The following is a 17422-nucleotide window of genomic DNA, read 5'->3' on the forward strand; positions in this document are numbered from 1 at the left end:
GCACGTTTGTACACAAAGACTAATGTGATATTATTCTGACAGACTAAAAATTGTATTACTGGGGCTAGGTCACTATAATCAAGACAGCTTCGTGCATAATTTTTGTATTTATTTTTATACAATATCAAGAACTGCTTTTATGTTTCTATTTTTTAAACTTTTAAGCAAAACTTTTTGGACCCAAATTACTTCACAGCACTCCATCCCATTATGTGCATTAAACAATTCCCCTTTAAATATAAAGCTTATACAAGAAACACTTCTAGAAGCCTAGCGTTAGCTTTAGTGCAAGAAGTGTGCAGATGAATGCCTTTATTACTAACAATGTGCATCTTTCATTTAACTGTGATAGCAAATTAGATGGTGCATGCTGTCAGGCAATGACTGCAGAAAGAATCCACAAAGCAGATCAAATACAAAATGAAGGACCATTTTTAGTGAACTCAAAAGGGCATCTATATATGAATAGCCTTTGAAAATATTCTTCATCTGAAACTTGAACAGTTATTTGAATAAATAACTTCAGAACAAAGGGAGACAGCACTGAACTTCAGATAATTCATGAAAGGTACAGTGAAAGTCCCAGTATACAGACAAATATTTCAGCTTCCACATTGAAATTGGATACTATTCAAGTTGATTACATTCATTTTATATTTAGTCAAGATCCTTACCCAATCATTAAAGAAAAGTGTTAGTGTTCGCCCCAGTGCTGCTTGCTCTATTTCCGTTGCATGACATTGAAGCTTCCTAGAAAAATATGTGTCAGAGCATCCAGATCAGACTCTTTGGCATCCAGGCCTTATCAGAGTCGAGAAGAAAAAAGAAAAGGGGACTGAACTTAGGTATTACATGCCAAGGAAGAAAATCTTTTCTACAGAATACATTAATTGGGCTAAACTCTCAGAACAGCCTTTGAGTCTACCACTCCCAAATCACGGATCTCTTAACAGCAGCACTGCAGCATACGCTAGGGCACCACCAGGCTTATTAACAGGGCTCCATCAAGCACCCATGCTGCTGTGTGATGCTCCTCACACATGGCACCAAGCACAGTGCCAGGCCACTGATGGCCAGATGACCACTGATTCTGTGCACCTACTTACCCCATGCTCACCCAGACCCAGTTTTTAAAAATACTTTGCAACACTGGTATTTCTCCACTTCCAAAGCAAAGCAGAAGTTGAAGCCACGTGAAGCTATGAGCACTAATCTGCCCACAGGGGTCCCAAGTCAGGTACAATTAATGGTGACAATGAAGAATGTCTATTTCGAATTAAGTGACTTGTTCAACATACAGAAATTGTGTTGCAGATTAGATTTCAGTTTACAAGGACATATTTAAGTTTTTTTTAAACCTCCATGCCACTGTCTCCGTTTCTGTATTAGCTTTCTTCATACAGAATATCATTTCCTACTTCTGTAAGAAAGGAGCTAGAGATCTTACAAACAAAATCTTAATTTCCTATCATTCACTGTTGATGAGTCCTAATTCACAACACCATGAACTGCCCATCTCATGCACTACAACTGCCACAGAATTGAACCAGAAATGCCTATGTGGACTATTATTTAGTCTTGTACAAATTTCAAAATGCTGAGCATGTGAAGCCTATAAAAGCTACACCGATGTTCTAGTGTCAAATTCTAAAAAAAAAAAATCACAAATTGTTTTAATTGTTTTAGTATCTTAAACACAGTGGTTATTTTGCTGATTACTCTACAAAGGAGGTACACTATCTTCTTCATTCGTTCTTTAAAAAAAATCTGCTAACTGCTCGTAAATGCTCTGACCTCCACCACAAAGTTTCTCCTGTAAAAAAAAGATTTAGTTTGTAGTGTTCTTTGTGATGAATTCTGAACAATTTTCTTCTCCGAATGAAGAGGCTGAACAGTAATGGCATTTTTATTGCTTTAATCGATGTCAGATTGAAAAAGATACCAACACCTATTCACAAGTTAACAGGGTAGTTAACACAATTCCCCATGCTGTATCTAAAGGGCAAAAGATGAAGTTTGGGTCCTTCCTTACAGGACACTAGTTTATTTCTCTGTTTTAAAAACACAGTATAAACAAAAAGGATTTTGAGTATGAATAGAAAGATGATTTAATACTTTAGTTTTAGTTTCCTGTAAGGATGCAAATATTGTTTCTCTGAACACAGCAACAAACCTAATAAATGGTACTACAAAACCAGTACCATTAGAAAATAGCGTCGACGCTAAAAGAGAAAGGAAATCTTTCATTGATTCTAAACCCTACAGAATCACCATTACTGGGAAGTTCTGCACCATACTGCAGCACCATCTCTTCTGCTATGTATTTAAGTCTACTGTTACTGGAAATCATCTGTCAGGGCACACAAGCATCAACCCTGTCTGAACACTGATGTCAGTCAAGTCCACAGCTCCCGGGCCCTGCAATCACTCCAAAACAGCAAAGAACATTCAGGAAGCAGCAGGGTCAAACATACGGGTTTTTTCACCCCATCACTGACCTGCCACACGACCCTGCACAAGACATTTTACCTTTTCATGCATGAGCTCTCTACCAAGGATTAATGATATTGGCATTCAACTCTGTGACCTACGCACTCATTACAAAAGTTCTGAACAAATATGTTATTACTTGTTTTTCTGAACTGCATTCTACACCTCAGGACAGAGCATTATGAAATACTTTCTCTTCCTTCTGCCTAACTGTTTTGATTAAACAAAAATTAGAAAGATAAATGGCTATTTATTTCCAATTTAATGCTTTGTAGATTTGGAGTGGTTACATTCATCATCTTCCTGCCACTTGCCTTTTTCCTTTCAAATGCAACTCATACTAAAGCTAAGAGCACAATCAAAATGTGCTACTGATGTGTGGTATTTTACGGAATTCTCCACAGGATGCCTTACTATTATTAGCTGAATGCTGTCTTTCCTATGATAAAGATATACTTTCATAAATGTTATTCTTCAGTGCTTGAATATAAACTACCAAAAGACTTATTTGTACTTCGACTTCACCTCTACCTTCCTTATTTTTCAGAAGAAGTTAGTCTCATTATACTTTAATTTACTGCTCTTATTCTTTTGAACACAAGTTAATTTATTTTAAAATTCTGGTTAAAGAAAAGTATGTTTTTGACAGTATGCTTCCTATTCCTTTTTTTAATTTATTTTTAACTTCTCCTAGTATTTTCATATTCTAATAACTGATGGGACATATTTAATCCATAAATCTGTACACTGAATCAAGAAAAAACAACCCACAATGTCAACAGACACACACACAGTTGCTTGAGCTGAATTTGAACATTCAATAGTAAGGACTGAACACCTCTTCAGTGGAAGCAAATTTTTTGTTAAACTTAGTAAATTAGGCATATACATCAAGAACAGAACAGTCTCCATATTTACCTACTCAGAAATTAGCAAAACCTATGAGGTATCAAAATTGTGAAACAGACCCCCAAGCACATGTTCATTGTCAGTGAAGTACTAAGATGCTTGTTTGTTCTCTTTTTAAAATAAAGGTAAAGCTATAAATAATCAAACCAGAGCTCAGAGGGGCTGAACTACCATCTTCTGGACCATACTTACAACTAGTAAGCTGCACTACTAGTTTCAGTTACTCCTTTATTACAGAAAAATAAATTTACGTTTTAAAAGTTTTGGGTTTAGCTATGAAAAATATGGTTCTTAAATATTTATTCCAAATTTTTCTATATGCCATCTCTATTGTAGTTGCTGCATTACAGCAATTACTATCTTCATATATGACCTCCTATTATACACAACTGCTACAATTTAAACTCTGAAAGTCAAACTAAATTACAAGCTTTCACCCTTGGGCAATCAGTTCAACTCCAAGTATTGAGACACCCCTTTAGGAAAAGAGATGAAGGTCAAACAGAGGACACTTCTTCAGCAAAACAACTTCAGTAGTTTTTGCTCAGTTCTTGTATCTTTACTGAATAAACTGACTGATAAGGTGAGAAGACAGGGAACACAGATAAGCCTGTTGAACAACAACAAAAATTTCTGTTCAATGTCACCTTCTGTAGATAAGGCAGAAACATTATTTAAGAATACACAGTAGACAAGCTATGATTTATCATCCTGGAAATCATCATGAATGCACCCTCATATAAATAATCATTTAAATATACACGTTTGTAACATACCTTTGTGCAATGGTTGAGGCATGGTTAAAATCTGGATGAGCAAAAGGGATGAGACATCTCTGTAAAGTACAGGAACTTCTGGTAGCTCTTCGCTTATCAACCTGGAAAGAAAACCCAAAGAAGATTACTTAATATTACAATATCATTCTTCATGTTTTATTACACATTAAATGTTAAATAGCATTACATTTGTTATTGAGCTTATAGAAGCTAAACACCTGTCAAATCACTAATTGATCTTTATCTTAAAACCATTTAATGTTACTAATGGATTGTAATAACTCATAACTAAGTTACCATTTGGGTACCTAATTCTTGTTAAAGTATTCCAAAACTGTCAAAAACTGCTTGACCTAGTTATTTCTATATACAGACTCAATCAACGTCCAGTATTTCACTTTAAAAGCTTTAGTCCTAAACTAACAAAATATAACACATAGTAACACAGTAATTTTTTTTTTATTTTTATTTTTTTCAAACTATGGCATTTCACAAATGTTGTAACAACAACTAATCCTCAATCTGCATTAATGTTATGGGGACTGTTCCTGTTGGAAAACAGTGAGACCTTAGAAAAGGTATTGCTTTTCTTCATGTAAGGAAATGAACATTCACGCAGCTATCACAGGTGGGGTTATCCAATTTTACACACTTCATTAAGAACCCCACAGAGTTAGGACAGCAAATAAGCACATAAAGAGATGCTGCAAACTTTCAAACTATTCAGATTCATTTGATGTCATAAAATCACCTTATAACCACAGTCATAAAAGCAGAGTATGTTTGTAGATAGGAGGTAGTGTCTTTCTAGTTGATGTAACAATGTTGCAGGACACACCTCAGAAGGTTCAACAGCCAAGTCAAAAATGCAATATACATCCTCCATTAGCACCTTTCCTCTCTGCAACCCTCACAGAAGAAAGTGCTGTTTGGATTCTTACTCACGTTGCCAAATAGTTTTGGTGCCAAATAGCCTGGTGCTAGTTGGCTGGCTGTTAAATGCCAATGGAATAACTGAGGAGATGTTTGAAGATAATTTTTTTTTTTCTTCAAAGTGATACAGGCATTGAAGTTGCTAATCTCACCAAATTTCTCTAATTTTGCTTTTAACTATACCTAGTTTTATTTTATGATTTATGGCATTGATTTTTAAACTAACCATCATTAAGTAACCATGGGCAATCTCTTATATTACCTCTAAACTTTGATTTTTAATTTATGTATGAATTATTGTGAAAAAATAACTTTGAATAAGGTTAAGACAAAAATGTAGATATTAAATCCTGGTCACATTTACCTACAGGCGTATCAATATCAATATTATTTAACTGTCATGTAACAATTAGGTCAAATAGCAGCTCTGGCAAAATTAGGAAAGATTCTTCTATATACAGAACACTGTGATTGACTAGCAACATTAAAAATAAATGAACTCATTTTCACATGCAGGAACAACTGAATAATTTGTCAAATTTATTCATTTCATACAAATTGGAGAAGTAAAGCCACATTAAATGTCAAGGTTTTAGATAAGCTGCTTCGGTGTACTTCAAGCAGTGCAGCTTATTAAGCACTTAAAAACTGCTCTGTCATTTGCTAAAATCCTAAGCAACTTTTTCATTATGACACTGAAACTGAATTTGTAAAACCTGTTTGGAGTATGGAAATTATCCATCCTGTTATAATCCCCAATGCATATGGGAAAGCTCGATAAGTGTGACTTTACAAAAAAAATCTGCCACAGAAGCAGCAAATAAAATGGAAGCAAGTTAAATTTCATATGGGACCAAAGTAACATAAAGTGAATCAATTGTATTGTAGTTGTCATCTGTAACCATAAAAAAACAAAAAGAGAAGAGGTGGGGAACTGAACGGCACAATGAAATACAAACATACCAAAATAAAAATGCATTGCTTGGTTTTCTCTGAGGAACTGACCTCTCCTCCAGTCCAAGGTAATTGGGCTGCACCTCCTTCTGTGCCAATGTCAAAGCTGCCTAACAGCTGAGAGCATAGCAACCCTGCCTCTATATTCAGCATCCTCTTCCCTGATAGAAGTTATATGGGAGTCACTTCTTTGGGAATGGATACATAGAATAGAAAATTCTGTTCTACTTTGAAACAAGCAGCATCTTTGCCTACTTACATCCTCCTCCTTCCCCTCTTCTCTCAGCCACATAAACTTAAAATTTTTGTTTGATGCTAACTCCAACTGATTATTTATTGAATTTCTAACTTTACCAAGTGGAAGCTTTGAACTTCAGGCCTCTTAGGACTGTCAGAAATGGAAAACCTGAGATACAGGGATAAGGATACAAATAAACAAAGGCTTAATCAATGAGGACAAATTTATATTCTCTTTAGTATTTGCATGGTGAGAAATACGGCCTGCAAATCCCAACCCGCAGAAAGGTCAGAGGAATACACAGCTACTGATGTTAATAATTAGAAAGGAGAACTCTATTATTTGTTCTGGCTACACTCTAGGATATAATCACAATTTCATATTTGTTCTTGTGTCACAGCAGATTTTGCAGCAGGTCAGTTTTTCTCGTTACGCAACACGGGATTTCACTGACAGTACTAACATTAGGCATTTCCCATTCTCCCTTTCACCACTGTGCCCCCAGCACTCCTCTGTCACCCACTCCCAGCATATTAAAAATAACCTTTCTAAAAACAGATTAATTCATTGACTTTGTACATGATGCAGCCTGCTGAAGTTACATCAGCACAGCCGAAGGTAGTGAGTTACAGTTTAGGGGAAGGAATAAACAGCTAAAAGCAATTACTCTTGAAGCTGGCATTGCTGTTGAAACTGACATAACATGCCCTGAGACACTGGTGTTTTGGGTACTGAATAGAACATGCAAGTCTGTTGCAGTCGCAAGCAATGTGTGTATATACTATCTCTTGCACAAACCTTAACTAAACCCCATTGTTCCATCGTTCTACCCTCTGACTATCTTCAGAAAAAGTTTTATTTTTCCCATTTCACAACAGTTTCTGTGATAGCAATGTGACTTTCCTGAGGTTCCCACGCACAGTTGCTCAATCCTATCTCTGTCCTGCAGTTCATTGCCTCAGTACAACACTACAAGCAATCACTGAAGCCATCTAGCTTAGAACAAAACAACAACAAAACACTTCAGTAAAAATAACCTAGAATATTTCAGTGTTTCAATTCATCATGCAGTTCCCACCCACTTCCCAACAGCTTCTACCACAAAGACCCTTAATGCTTTAGTGAATCATTTTTTTGCCAACATAGGAAAAAAAATCAGAGATGTAAATGAAAAAAGCATAACCTTTTATCTCATGTTTACCGTTCCTGAAATTCAGGCTATTTGGACTAGTCCATTAAATTCACATCTGGGTCTAGTAATTATGGTCTCCAGCTGCTCCTTCTCTGTCCCCTGCCAGAAGCTATTATTCCCCACTTACACCACAATAATTGTTTATTTGATCACCACTGAAACCAGATCTGTCTGTAATACAACAATTTGCTTAAGCACAGCCTGTGGGACCAAGTATATATTACATTGGACTGAATGAACCATACAGGAGAAAGAATCCACTACACCATTGTGTGAAACATCCAACGAGCGCCATCTATTCTCAAGAGTTTGACAGTTCCTCAGGTTTAGGTTTCACATTTTCCTTTTTTTTTTTCCTTTTCCTCCTTCAAACAACAGTAGTTAAGCCTTTTTTTCATACAGTATCTTCTTGTCCAGAGATGTCCTTATTTCTACTTTACCTTGGTGTTACTACATGAGCTCCTTCCTATCTTTTTTCTCAGCTGCCATTTTCAACTACAAAGTGATCAAGGTAGGGTTGTGGATGATGACACTTTGGAAGGTATAGCACAGCAATTCTGTGAGTCTTTACAAATTACTTTGATGAGTTCTCCCAGAGACATGAAATCTAAGGCATAAATATATGAATAATGATAGCTGGGTTGTAGAAAACCAAGCTAAAAATGTGAGCTCTACATCTGGATAGGTTTATTTGTAAACATTTATGTATTTAAAATAAAGTAATTAAAATTAAATAAGGGTAAAACGATAATGTAAGAGGACTTATATTCATAGATTCATAGATTCTCTTTTTTTTTAACTTTGAAAGTTATCTTTCTAAATAAATAAGGATGCAACTAACTTCTCTGCAAAATTACTTTCAACTGAGATTAATTTTAAGTAAAAATTACAGAGAAAAACATATCATATTAGTAGGTGTTTTTTTTTTTATTAAAAAAGTTGAAAATCTTGGTTGAAGCACAAGCTGCTCCTTGATAATATAGGTTTTTCTGCAAGGTGAGTAAGTTAACGAGTTTGGTTTAAATTTACATTGCTCCTGTGACTTTCCTGACATTATATCGTTTGGAATCAATGACAATAATACAGTCAGATCATAAAGATCTTTTCCTCTCATTGACATTTTTTCTACAAGTCTATACTTAGTTTTATGTACTGGTCAGGCTGAGAATTTATATTACTTGGTTAGCCTCAAAATGGCACAGTGCTGTCCACATTTTAAATCTCCCGTGGTATTTTTTTTCTACCACCCTCTTAATCATCTTCAGTTTACAGCAGTGTATCACCTTCTACTTGCTCCAAATACTCTTTCCTGTATCTGGAAAAAATACACTATTCTGGATCTCTCAAAAGGCTCTGTGACACTAATAAGAGTGCAATTAGATCATTCACACCAAACATATGGAATGCCATCTTCAAGTGCAACCACTACTTCAAAATTCTAAAATATAATTGCAGATATCCATCTTATGCTTTAATCTACATATTGAAAACATGTTTCCAATTACACGTGAATATCCCTCCTCTGCAAGCATTCTGGGGCCTGCAGACTAAGGGAGGTAAAACATTCCAAGAGGTGAACAGCAAAATTCCAGTTTGATTGCATCCGTACATCTGAACAGTAACTATTTCATGGCAAAACAGATGATCTCTCAGCTTCCTAAGCCATTATAGCTTCCTTATAGCTTCCTAAACCATTTAAGACTTGATAGTGCCAAACCAGCATCTACAAGGCTATGAAGACATCTTCTGAAAAAACAGCACAGAAAACAAGAGAACTGCTCAAATGCATTTTCAACATGCAACACCTCCGTTAATAATGCCATTATGCTCTATGGTACCAATCATTTCTAAGTGATTCAAAACACAGACTACTCTAACTAAATTCAGCTTGCAACAACCTAACCTTGATAAAACCCATGTGTGAATTCCACCAAGTCTCTGTTAGTGAAGAAAGTTGCTGCATTTTGGAAGATGTGCATAAAAAAATCAGCCCCTCTGTTAATAGCTGCTTCCAAAGCCAGCAAGCTCTTCAAATACCAACATGAGAAGTGCATAGAGCAGTCCCACAACCTACCAACATGATCTTAGTCATAACTCAGTCAACCGTACTCCAAATTTATTAACCATTGCTCAATCTAGGTCAGGGCAGAATCACATGAAAACAAACTTGCAAAGAAGCTTGAATGCATGCTGAATAAAATAGGTTTTCCAGTTACAAAATTCTTAATGTTTTGTTAAGAGATTATAGATTTAATCTGTTAATCTAATCTAATTACTGCAACAATCTAACACTGACAGCAAAACAAAGGCTGGGGTCCAAGAAGACAAACAGTAAAAACTAGTAAAACTGAAAGCAAGCACAAACGTTTTGATAATTTTTTCCTAGTTTGCAGATTAGGATTGTGGCATCACTATTTTAGATTAATTTTTGAAATCTCACCATGCTTTTGAAGCACACTGACAAATATGCAACTGGACAGAAACTAAAAATACATTCCTTTCAATTTTATTTCAAAGTACAAAATGGAGACCTTAGCTCTGAAGAAGTTGCTCAAGGTGCCAGAAAGAAAAATAAAATAAAATTACACATGGGCACTGTTTTCCTCTTATGATGTTAACTACCTGCTAAAGCAAGAGTTCTAAAAATATTAATCTGGTTTTAGGCAAGAAAAAAAAGTAGTAATACATGACTTTTCTGCTCCCTGTCAAGGTAGAATCTGATAAGTAAAGAGTCTTAAGTCACGTATGGAGACAAGTCCTTGCATAACACAAATACCTAACTCCATGTATTATACTGTTAATCCTTGTACAGCTGTATATACAAGGTTAACGTTATAAAAGCAGACTCAGGTAAATAACTTGTTTAAAATAAGAAGTGTGATGAAACTTTTAGCTTGGACTTGTGTTACTTCTCATAAGTATTCAGCCTACTTATGTTATTTCTGTAACAGCTTTACGAATTGACTCTTGATTTAAATTTTGTCTAGCATCCATACAAATTATTGCAACAATCTACTTACCCAATACCATGAAATTTGCATGTGCCTAAGCTTCAGAGTGGTATATTTAAGCTTTAACTCCAAACTGCAGCGTGGCCAAATTTCAGGTAAAACAAAATCTAAGATTTTTACAAATAAATACACACAATTTTTAGATGTTAAGTTCATAAGCCTACCTCACAAAGAATAGAATTTAAGACAGAACATTACTAACAATCCCTCTAGAATGTTTTGTTAACAAGGTAAACCTGTTATTTGGTAACTTAAAATACTTGCTCTGGATTTTTGTCCTGCATTGTCTGGGTTAGTTTCCTCCAGGGATTGTATGCAGAGTCAATACTGTAGAGGCGCATGTGCATGGCCAACACATGGAAGAGCTGATCTGAAAATTGGAAAAGAAATTGCTGATTATTATATACAATAATATAAAGTATTTTACATTCAGCTACCAGTGTTTATGTTTTAAAAGGATCCTGATATATTTCTAACACAAAGCTTTTATTCCTCACTCATATAGAATTTCTGTCTTGAACATACCTGAAATTAACCTAAGGTTTCTGGAAGTGCTGCCCTGTAGCAGGAACACTCCAGCCCTTCATTCTTAAAAGGTTTTATTATTCTGTCTTCATGAGGTTATTTTGTTGATAACTTTCGGAAGAGAAACAAACAGATTTTCTGACCACACCATAGCAATGCTTAGGCAGCAGTGGTCTTCATAATGGCAGAGATTTGTCTGTACAACCTTCAGACAAAGTTTGCTGATAAGAATCAATTTTAAAACATCTGTACAACGATTGAGAAAAAATATCATTTGTAAAACACTTCCAGACCCTTTTGAATGAAAGAAGCTTAGTTTATAATTCATACACATTATTGCAGTAACATGTTGCACATTATTGCCTGTATTAAAATGCACAGCTTTCATTTCTCTATGAAGAGAAAGTAAAAATGAAAATTCTCATTTCCTCTACAATCAACACAAGTACAGATCCGATCCGATCCTTTCTTCCTTAAGCAAGCCAAGATGCAGGCACAATCTACGTAGAAAGGATTTTCAGAGAGGTATGTACAATAAGAATGTCAGACATCAATTCTTTTTCTGTGTTTATTATACAGTTAAAGTCTGGGCAAAATAAATCTTTAGATTTTACTGAAGTCATATTTCAAAATATTATTTCCCATGCTTTCGCTCTTTTTTTTTTTTGTTTTTAAACTCCTGTCACAGTATGTCTTGCTTTTTGTTTCTCCTGTTCACTTTTCTGAGAGACTGCTTCCTTCCCCCCCCCCCCTTTTATTTTAACTTCTTTCCTTGATATCTTGCTCCCTACCCCCCTTTTTCCCTTTCTTTCTTTAAGGCTCTTACTCTTTCAACTGATCCCTTCACCTCCTACTCTTAATCTCTCTCCCATCTCTACAACCCACTTGCTCAACCTACACATTCACTCACAGGTCCTCTCTTTTATGTAGAAATAGCAGCTATTAATTTATTTTCCATAAATAGACAATTACTCAGAGGTACGCAGTGGCCAAAAAAGTCGCATGATGAAGTCAGCTGACTATCAGAGCCTGAGGGCTGTAATTAGCTCCTGGGGTATGTATAATAATTGGAGATGTAGATGGCACTGGAATTGATTGCTGTCACCTGCTTTCTGAATAAAAACAGTCAATGAGGACAAAATAAGTCATCTTTTCTCCTGGCAAGAGATTCTAGCAAAACATTGCTTTGCTGACAGGCTTCAAAAGCCTGAAAATATACCAATGTTTCATAAAATCATACTGCTTCATTTATTTTTGTTTAGAATGAGAGCCATGCAAGCATCCACTCCTTCCCTCTTGCCCCTCCGCTACTAAATAGAATGTCAGCTTTTTCTGAACCGCTCCTAGCTTCAAACAGAAATGGGCAACTATGCAAAAAAAAAAGCTTAGCATAATTAATTAACCCTCTGTTCCTTTGATAGCTATTTTCCTGAGACTTTATTAATACAAAATGAAGCAAGCAAGCATCAAATCCTAGCACTAAAGAATCTATTTGTAACCTCCAAGTATGCAACCTTTTTTGGAGTCAAAACACATTTTAACATAATTGAACCTGAACAGAAGAATTCACGTTAGCAGTCTTGTAAAATAGTATTTTTGTGGGTGATGAAGGCAGCTGTCACTGCTTTACAAGACACATACAGGATGTAAATGTAAAGCTAGGTAGTACGTAGTAAGATATGGTGACCTTTTTCAAAATATATTTTGTCTTGACTTAAAAATATTAAGATATTCTCTAAGTCAATGTAGCACAGCCATGCTTGTTTCTAAACCTTGGGTAACCAAGGAATAACATTGCCCCCTAATGGGAACACTACAACAAAAGTCACCATCTGATGGTGTCATTTTCAGAGATAGTAAAAGTAAGTTATGATTTGTCTATTGCTTCAATAGTCTTATTTCTGAGAAGACTAAATATTATATTACCAGAAACGGGTCTAGGCAAAGGGAGACAAAGGTCTATTTCTTCACCAACACTTTTCTATTTTACATTACAGTAATGGCAAGAGGACACGTCCAGCGAGAATACACGGAGAAGCTATACTGTGTTTTAAATTCATGCTAGTTTACTCCATGATAAGTGCTTAAATGCATGCTCTCATTTTGTCACAGACTTCTTTCTTTCTTTTAAACTGAGGTGTAAACTCCACGGCTGTAGCTCAAATTTACTGCTACTATGCAGCTTTTGAGGAAAGCAAATAAAATCACCAGAGCACTGAGAATTTAGAACTGGCAACTTGATGCACAAAGTGTTTGTGGTTTTTACTTCTAGCATTCTTATGCTTGTGAGACTGGCAGAAATCTGCCATGGGGCAAATAAACACCAGAAGTTCTCCACCTGTGTATTCATGTGAATACATCATTCTGGAATGGAAGCAAAGTAAGAGAACGTCCTCTCTTCTGGGGTTATGCTATTTAGAAGCTTTAAAATACACTTTCTTTCCTTTTTTTAAGCAAATTAACGTAAAACTTTAACACAACAATGGCCCCCACACAACCCTGCCCAGTCTTCTGAACACCAGGAAGGAAGGCCATAACCCCCTAGGCGTCCCTAACTCCTCCACATTCACAGCATCTTTATGTCAAGGACCTTCTGTTATGTCAAGGACCTTCTTAAGTGGGAAAGACAGGAACTGGTTCAGTCTTCACAAGAATATTCTTATCAAAATTTGGTAGAAGATGATTCATTTTAAAAAGCACAGCAGCATCCAAATTACAGATTGGTAGTTATGAAAACACAGCAAAGTGAGAATTACAGATTTATTCACAGAAGATTGTGAGAAGCAAATAGCAAAAAGAATTTTATTACGGTCCATCTCTCCTGATACTTGCACGATATCTGAGACAGGCTATATAAATGACCTGGATTATTACGGGCTTTCAAACATGTTCATATGACTCAAATATTACCTACATTGAAGCAGCACAGTCTCCATTCTCCTAACTTACTTAGATGGTGCTTGTTTTCACACAATACATGCCAAGCTTCAGTAAATTGCTTAATAGAATCATAGAGATTAGTATTTAGACAGTAGCTTTAGCTTTGATTTATATTAGCCTTTCTTAATTCCATTTCTATAAATAGAAAAATAAATCTATTGTTCCATACACTTCTGCTCTTGGTACATTTTTTTTTCAGCTCTTCCTATACCAGCTCTACTTCCCAGGGTTATTGCTGCTGTGAGAGGAGCAATGAACTATATCAGAATCAGTACTTTAAAAAGCGTAAGCTCAAAGAAAAAAAAAAAGCTCAATGCATTGGGATTAAAGCTATTAGACGAAGTGTTCTACTGCTTCCACTCTCATAAGAAATCAAAAGTTAGTTGCTTTTTGTCTACATAACCCCACTGCCTGCACTAGCACCTGTAGTTGCATTGTTCAGTATTTTCAGTATTAAGGCACACTGATTTTACAGATGTTGACAAAGCTCTTAAAAACCTTCTGCTATCCTTGGGTGCATAATGCAAGAGTCTATACAGAGAAGGTGATTTCACAGCTCTTCTCATGTCAATCCTGACATGCACAGCACAAAAGAAAACTAAACTCAGAGAGATGACCAGATACGGATTTGATAAATGAATGCCAGCATTTATAAAAATGCTGTGCTGAACTGACAAAATGAGTAATTCAGGAAGTTACATGCAGCTGCAAGTTTTGGTCTCACTAGTAATATCTTGGTGTGGTCTTTGCCAAAGTGATCTGAAATTTCTACAAGTTTCTTGCTGCCTTTTATTTTTTTTATTTTTTTTTTTTTTTACAGTCTCTTGACCGTAAAGAAAAAACACAAATTAACAATATTTAAATCACAGGATTTTTATCTGTTATTAATGTCACTTCAACAATGTATAACAGCGTGCTGCAATAATTATGACAAAGAAAAATAAGCAATTGGCTGGCTTGATTTTGCTTGCAAAAGTTTAGATGACATTTATTCTCCAGTTTCATATTTATGTTTTAGAAAGATGTAATAACATACTGATGTCATGAAAATCTCCACTTTCCTACTTTGATCCAATCTTTTCTAATTCTAGAAATCAGTGTTCATATTTAGAATGTCATAGGATCACAAAGCAGTAATTCAGCAGTTAACCACAAGTGGAATGCGAAACATCCTTGTTTCATCCTCAACTGCTGCATGAAGATCTTACCAGACTCTTTCAAGACCTTATGCTCTTCTTCACCCATAAGTCTGCTGCATCTACCAAGAAGTGTAGATCACAACAAAAAACATTTGACAGAAGCAGATGGGAATTTATTATTAATAAGGAAACTGAGGATTTTTTCCTCCTTATAGAGCTTTTACATAGCCTACTTATCAACAGCGGTTGCGAAGACCTGCTGATGGCATCTTCCTATTCATCACTGATCCAGGAGATTGAAATCGGTGAAGAAAAAGAAATGTGAAGGTCAGGAAAAGCCTATTGATGCATTAAGATGTGAATAGTCTTTACAAAAATCTGAAGTCTTAATTGCTGATGAAACAACTCATTATTTTCTACATTAAACTTGCCAGTGTATGAAATAAACTTCAGCAACAGATTATTTTTTTCTCTACAAATGGTATCTATTTTTACCTCTCATACCAGGTATGAATGGCATACGAAGCTTTTTAGGAATAGTCAGAATCATCTGTTCATGAGAAAAACTGCTTTTTCCAAGTTAGCACAAATGGATGCCACTGAAGATCAGCAAATTGTCAGCTCCTAACTTAAAAGCAAATGAACAATCAAAAATCCCCACAGAGAAATAAACTGCCACCAATGACAAACACCCACAGAAATACACTATATCAAGAGAAAAAGCATTCCCGAAAAGTAATTTTATACTTTTTTGTTTCAGTGGCTGCACAGATCTAGGTAAGAACCTTTGTAATCACATTCACATTAGTAGATTACAGGAAGGAGATTGTTGCACTCAGCAATTCATAAAAGCATCTGGTTTTTCTTCCTACAGGAATGAACCATACTTATGTGTACTGGCCATACTGTAACGTCTGCCTCTGTTTCAACAACCAAGGTGGCTGAAAAACTTGATACCAAGGGAGCAGATATGTACAAAAACAACAGCATGAAGAGCTTAGAAAATGCTTCAAGCCAGGAGAACTTTCTGTGCTCACAAAAACACTAAGAGTGCTGTTTAAACTAACATAACTAACATCATCTAGACAGATTACAACACTAAACCATCTACAAATGCAAAATACAGACTTAAAATGTACAGAAGGAAATAAGTCAGTGGAACAATATAGCTTCTCAATGGTTAGAACCATCACTGAAGGTATAACAGTGCTGGACACTATTTAAGGCCAGGTTACATGAGTCTCAAATACTTTTTGTTTTTTTTTCATGTCCGCTTGTAAACAAATGTCTTTTCCAGTTAATGCACTTGATGCCAAAAAGCCAGACTCTGCTAGCTATAGGGAGTGTGAAGATAAGGAGCTCCACACAGGGAAACTGGAGTGAGAGGACATGGTGACGGGGTGTTTAATCCTTCCTGAAGGAGAAACAAACCAACTATCCTCATGGCAAAGAGAAAAAGGAAACAAACAAACAAAAAAAGCAACAACAAAAGGAGGACTAGAAGTTAAAAGGACTAGATTATAAATTCATTATAGAATTTATATATTCATTATGGACAACCTCTAAATACCATAGAACTGTTCACTCACTATTGCAAGGATACTAGAGCAACAATCACAAAGAAAAATATTTATACACAAATTAAACAGAAACAGGCATAAATGGTAAGAAGTACTAATTGTTCAGCCTTAATATTGCGTTCTGAAGCTGCTCTATAAATACAGAACTACAAAAACAGAAAACAAACCATCATATCTCAAACTTTATAAAACAAAGAGGTAAGACCTGAACAATTATTACATATTTTTATAAATATGTAAATAGGACTGCCTTTATGGTTGCATACTGTGTAGTGCACACACGCACAGCTTTAAAACTTAAAATGGCAATTTTACAGCCAAATTTTCTTCAGCATTCTTGTCACACAGACTCTATCACTGACGCTAACAGCTACATTAATCATTCTTAATTTTACTTCCCAAGAGCAGCTGCCCTCATGGTTCAATCTACTAAAACAGCTCTTGACCTATTTGTTCCCACTGCCTCCACTGACGCTTGCCGCTGTAACAGCTCACCTGGGACAACATATTCTGTTTTCTGCTGTATCTAATCACCAAACTTCACAGTTCTTACAAGACTAATACAGAGTGGTGTGCTTAATCACAAGAGAGACACCTCATTATCTCATAAGAAAAACAAAAACGGGTTATATTTTGGGTTACTTTTGCTATATGTGAAATGAGTGATGTTTGCAAATAAAAACAAAAGCGGTGTCAATGCGTACAAATGAGACTAAGAAAACAGTACACACCTCT

At 35.6% G+C, this 17422-nt stretch overlaps 1 protein-coding gene across 3 annotated transcripts in view; it reads right to left on the reverse strand.

Annotated features, from left to right (window-relative positions):
* Nucleotides 1-17422, reverse strand: part of UBR3 (ubiquitin protein ligase E3 component n-recognin 3) — a 105527-nt gene that overhangs the window by 13026 nt on the left and 75079 nt on the right. For all 3 annotated transcript variants that reach the window (XM_080600920.1, XM_080600922.1, XM_080600921.1), the window contains 2 exons: nucleotides 10768-10873; nucleotides 4176-4276 (listed from right to left, as the gene is read on the reverse strand). In XM_080600920.1, the coding sequence (XP_080457046.1) occupies nucleotides 4176-4276; nucleotides 10768-10873 (207 nt within the window). The remainder of the gene's footprint in view (nucleotides 1-4175; nucleotides 4277-10767; nucleotides 10874-17422) is intronic.

This window comes from Anser brachyrhynchus (assembly GCF_964034855.1).
Source record: "Anser brachyrhynchus genome assembly, chromosome: 7".
Lineage (NCBI taxonomy): Eukaryota > Metazoa > Chordata > Aves > Anseriformes > Anatidae > Anser > Anser brachyrhynchus.